Source organism: Otolemur garnettii, unplaced genomic scaffold (assembly GCF_000181295.1).
Source record: "Otolemur garnettii isolate 467f Iridium unplaced genomic scaffold, OtoGar3 scaffold00063, whole genome shotgun sequence".
Classification (NCBI taxonomy): Eukaryota; Metazoa; Chordata; class Mammalia; order Primates; family Galagidae; genus Otolemur; species Otolemur garnettii.
The window spans coordinates 8,215,120-8,220,958 of NW_003852458.1; the positions used below are offsets into that span (position 1 = coordinate 8,215,120).

Here is a 5,839-nt window from a genome sequence, read left to right on the forward strand (position 1 = left end):
TTTTTGGTTGCAGCCGTCATTGTTGTTTTGGTGGGTCCGGGCTGGGGATTCAAACCCGCCACCTTAGGTGTACGTGGCTGGCGCCTTAGCCGGTTGAGCTATAGGCGCCGAGCCCATAAGGATATTTTCACTAGGTATCACTGAAGTTCAATTTACTATCGCCAAGATGCAGAAACAACCTGTATTAACCTGGATGGAGTTGAAACACATTGTTCTTAGTAAAGTGTCATGAGAATGGAAAAGCAAGAATCCAAAGTACTCAGTACTAATATGAAGGTAGTAGACAATCTAGCGCATGCTCACATAAGAGAAAAACTCAATTCAAGTTGCAGGGAGCAGGAAGAAGGGAAGGAGGAGAGGAGAGGAAGGAGGGGGACTGGTGTGCTCCCACTTGATGGGCACAACGTAAGGGTATATGACACACTTCAGGATACAACTACAACAGGGACTCTACCTAACAAATGCAAATGTAATTGTAACTCACATTAATCTGAAACTTAAAAATAAGAAAAAAAATACCCTAAAATATAATATATTCAGATTCAGAATTTTACTGAAATCTAAATCACTGTTTCTATAAACTATAACTCATGAATTGACAGCAACTTCAGAAAAAACAGAACTATATCCTGAACATACACAGAGATATGAAACAAATGTAAGACTATTTTATATCTGATAAGCACTCAACTTTGTTTTTATTAGTCAAATTTATTGGAGTATAATTCATATACCAAAAACTGTACCCACTTTACACATACTTTTTTTTTCTTTTTGAGACAAAGTCTCATTATGTCGCCCTCGGTAGAGTTCTATGGTGTCACTGCTCACAGTAACCTCAAACTCTTGAGCTTAAGTGATTCTCTTGCCCAAGAAGCTGGGACTACAGGCGCCTGCTACAACACCTAGCTATTTGTTGTTATCATTATCGTTTAGCAGGTCCGAGCTAGGTTCAAAACCACCAGCCCCAGTGTACACAGCTGGTGCTCTAACCACTGAGCTATGGGGACTGAACCTTAGATATTTTTAAACTATTATTTCTATTTTTATTTGAGTCAGAGTGGCCAAACTACTCAAGTCCATTAGATTCCTTTAATTGTTTGTTTTCTAAAGCTGTGTATACATTACAACAAAACAAATGCTAAAGAGCAAAAAACTTAATCATCACAGTGTTCTCCATCCAAAATAAAGCATCCAATTCAATGTTAGTGAAATGACTCACTGTTTTGACATATAACGCAGAAAACATGAGTTATTTTATTTGTCTACAAAGCTGATATCGCTCCTTTGCCACAGGAAATTCAGAGGGAATGCCATGGCAATAATTAAATAGCTTTTCCCTTCTACATACCAGTGTGGTCTAGAAAAACAACAAAGTTAATGAACTTTTAACAGGCATTTAAAAGAATTTCTAAAGATGTTTTATGGATGTTCTGAGAATGATTTCATAAATGTAGAAAATTTACAGTTGGCTTTCTTCTAAGACAGATGGCCAGTCTTGCAAAGTTCCACAAGAGAAAAATCTTTACACCTACAATAACCCGAAAATTCACAATCTATTAAGCTTCTACGATAAGTTAATGGATCTTGATTTTTATTTTCTACCCTTCATTCCCAATTTGAGATGCTTATTAATATAGTTTAAGCATTTTATGCTTTCTATTAAAAGAATATCCCAGAATAAAAAATAAAAACAGACCTAGAAACTAATAGGTCAGTTTCTCAACTTTGACTCATTTATGACAAAAATTGTTAACAAGGAGTCCTATGCCCACTTCGCCAGGACAAAAGAAGAGAAAAAGAACAAAGGCAAAAAGTGCTTTTGGCTTAATATTACCTCACTTTCTTTTTTTTTTTTTTTTTTTTGAGACAGAATCTCACTCAGGTGCCCTGGGGTTGAGTGTTGTGGCATCATAGCTCACAGCAAACTCAAACTCTTAGGCTCAGGTGTTTCTCTTGCCTCAGCCTCCCAAGCAGCTGGGACTACCAGCACCTGCCAAATCATCTGGCTGTTTTTCAAGACCAGGTCTCAGTCTTACTCAGGCTTGTCTCGAACTCCTGAGCTTAAGCAACCCGCCCACCTCCGCCTCCCAGAGTGCTGGGATTACAGACATGTACTTCACTTTCTTCTGGGCACACAGGCCTGATTTTAGATCTCTAGATGATCTGAAGATTCTATTCCAACAAAGATACTGCTACTACTGGTCAAATCATCTTCTAAGAATCATATATACAATACAAATAAGTAGTTCTCATACTGTCAAGTACATTTTCCTAATATATGTCTTTTCTTTAACTAGGACAAATGCTTTTAAGATTTCTATAAAAATACAGCTCTCGACAAATACAGAACACAGCACACAGATCCACACAGGCACAATGTCTTTCCAGTGCTAGAAACTTGATATTATTTACTTCTCAATATGATAAGATATAAAGCACAAACATTATCTATGAAATACTTGTCAAAAATCTTGGGCCTCTAAACCTAATCTCCACACCTAACTTTCAGTGAACAAGACGTGTGTAAGACAAACAAATTAAATGACATACTTAAGGAAACAATGAAATAGAAAATCGGTCTGGACTCTTCAAAACGTCAATGGGATAAAAGTAGGAGCTTCCAGTAAATTAAAAGTCACTAAAGAGACATAATAACCAAATACGACATGCGAACTCTCTTCAGATCCTGGTTTTAAAAACTACATACTGCTAAAGACATTCAGAGGGAAACCGTAAAAACCTAATGTGAACTGAGATTACGAAATTGTTAATTTCTGTACATTTGTTAATGGTGTATTAGGTGAAAGAATATCCTTCTTCTTAGGGGAAAGATGCTGACTCAGAGGTAGGTGTCATGTTCGCAATTTACTTTCAAATAGATCTGCAAAAAACCCTGTAAATATACAATTGCTCACACACACATGGGGTGTGTAGAAAAACAGAACAAGTAAGTCCTTTTCTACCTATATGGTTTTACCTTTCACATTTAGATTTTTAATACCTCTGCAGTCCATCCTTGTATGTGGTATTAGATACAGATTCAATTTTATTTTTCTCTACATAGTAACCCAGTTTTGTCAATACAAGCTACTAAAAACTTTGTCTTTCCTCACTAAGCTGTAGAAGAATGATCTTTGGTCTTACTTAAAGATCTAAGCAGAGGAAGGAGAAAATCAATGTGTAAGAAGGAAAAAAGGAAAAAGAAATGGGTATCAAAAACGCAGTATTAGAAAACAGCTCAGAAGGGCTACGAATAAATGAAGGTATTATCACCCAAGTCATACGTATTAAGGTATATAAGAAGGAAATGGGCTCAGCACCTGCAGCTCAGCAGCTAGGGCGCTGGCCACATACACCAGGACTGGCGGGTTCAAACCCAGCCCAGGCCTGCCAAACAATGACAACTACAACGAAAACATAGCTGGGCATTGTAGCGGGTGCCTGTAGTCCCAGCTACTCGGGAGGCTGAGGCAATAGAATCGACTAAGCCCAAGAGTTAGAGGTTGTTGTGAGCTGTGACATCACAGCACTCTACCAAGGGCAACACAGTGAGACTCTATCTTAAAAAAAAGAAAAAAAAGGAAGTAAATGGCAAAGAATAACTGAATACTTATTTTTTTAAACAAATATACTATGGGGCAGCACCAGTGGCTCAAGGAGTAGGGCACCCACCCCATATACTGGGGGTGGCAGGTTTAAGCCCAGCCTCACCCAAAACTGTGGAAAAAAAAAAAAAAAAAAGAACAAATATACTATGGCTGGGCACAGTAGTTCAAACCTATAATCCCAGCACTCTGAGAGGCCGACATGGAAGAATCCCTTGAGCTCACGAGTTCAAGACCAGCCTAGCAATAGTAAGACCCTGTTTCTACTAAAAATAGAAAAACTAGCCAGGCAATGTGGTGGGCGCCTATAACCCCAGCTACTAGGGAGGCTGAGGCAAGAGGATAATTTGAGCCCAAGAGTTTGAGATAGTTGTGAGCTACGACTCTATCTCAAAAAAACAAACAAAAAACCCTAACAAATATACTATGCTCAAAGCTATTTGGGAAATGCCTAATTTACCTGTTACAGAATATCCTTAGGAGAAAACTTTCAGAGAGTAGATCACCTTCCACTAATCAATGAGCTAGATTATATTTTACTTAGCACTTACTCTTCTTTAGACTAAACAAAAATGATGGCAAAACAGAGACATGAGCATCTTGCAAACTATTTTATAAACTTTCATTATCCCTGAAAATGAGAATTTTCACATGATTTTGAAATACCTTTTTTTTGACTAGTTGCTCCCAGATAAGATTTTAAAACCATGAATTATCAATTCTCAACTCTTCGTAACATACTCACAGTAAGCTAGAAAATACAAACTCTTCTCCATAAGAAAATTCTACACATACCTTTTATTTTCAGCCAAAGTGGCTCCTTCATCCTTCAGCTGTTTACTCTTCTCAGCAGAGCCTTCAAGGAGAATTTCTCTCCTCCGTTTAATGGCATGAAGCCAGTTCCCTTCGTCTTTCTCAACCGCATCCTTCTCATCAGCAGCTTCAGCTTCAAACTGCTGGGAAGTGACCTTTGAGACCTTTTCACCAATCTTCCTCTTCCACCCAAAAGAAGCCATTCTGAAAAATTACAAAGAAACAGCTTTAAAACACAGGTGGCCTTATACGGAAGTATTCCAAGTAATAGGTAAAGAAGAAATATCAATAGCATTAGACTATCACCATTTTTTTAGCCCTAATTAGTGGATCTAGGCAATAACCCTCAAATGGCTGCTAACACCACTAGGACAATAGGGCATTAGGCACCTCTCGATAGAAGTGGCACTAGCTATGAGGTACTCCTGCCAAAAGTAATCCGGAGTCAGATCAAGCTTCTACCAGTTTATTAAAAACATGGGAAATGGTTAAGCGTGCTCCATAACGTATCAGAGATGCTGACATCAAAAAACAAACCGAAAGGCCTGGCGCCTGTGGCTCAAGTGGCTAAGGCGCCAGCCACATACACCTAAGGAGGCGCGTTTGAATCCAGCCTGGGCCCGCCAAACAACAATAATGGCTGCAACCAAAAAATAGCCAGGCGTTGTAGCGGGCGCCTATGGTCCCAGCTACTTGGGAGGCTGAGGCGGGAGACTCGCTTAAGCCCAGGAGTTGGAGGTTGCTGTGAGCAGTGAATTCATGGCACTCTACCGAGGGGGATAGCTTGAGGCTCCGTCTCAAAAAAAAAAAAAAAAACGAAGAAAAATAAAACTAGTTTCTTCACGAAATAAACTGTCAGAAAACAAAGGGAAAAGAAAGATGAGGGGTAACCCCTAGATTAAGACTGACTTAAGAGATACTGCCAGGTGTGGTTGGCTCGCACCCATAATGTAGCACTCTGGGAAACTGAGGCAGGAGTATCACTTGAACCCGGGAGTTCAAGACCAGTCTGGGCAACAGCAAGACCCCCAACTCTACAAACATAAAAAGATATCAGCCAAGTGTGGTGGCCCACACCTGCAGTTCCAGCTACTTAAGATGCTGAGCCAGGAAAATCAATTGAACCCCAGAGTCTGAGGTTGCTGTGAGCTATGATGACCCCACTGCTCTCTAGCCCAGGCAACAGAAATACCCTATCTCAGAAGAGAAAAAAAAAAAAAGATACACAAGACATACTAACCAAACACAATACACATATGTGCATTTTACTTCACTACTAATTAAAAAATATGTGGAGAGAACATTAATGAAATAATAGGAGAAATAAGAACAGAATTGGCTCAGCGCCTATAGCTTAACCGGCTAAGGCGCCAGCCATGTACACCTAAGGTGGCGGGTTCGAATCCCCAGCCCGGACC

The 5,839-nt window shown here is 39.5% G+C and overlaps 1 protein-coding gene across 4 annotated transcripts in view; it reads right to left on the reverse strand.

Annotated features, from left to right (window-relative positions):
- The window catches only part of TTC33 (tetratricopeptide repeat domain 33), a 42,595-nt gene that overhangs the window by 30,316 nt on the left and 6,440 nt on the right, over positions 1-5,839 (reverse strand). For all 4 annotated transcript variants that reach the window (XM_023515001.1, XM_023515002.1, XM_012807088.2 and 1 more), the window contains exon 2: positions 4,404-4,625. In XM_023515001.1, the coding sequence (XP_023370769.1) occupies positions 4,404-4,624 (221 nt within the window). In that variant the 5' untranslated portion in view covers position 4,625. The remainder of the gene's footprint in view (positions 1-4,403; positions 4,626-5,839) is intronic.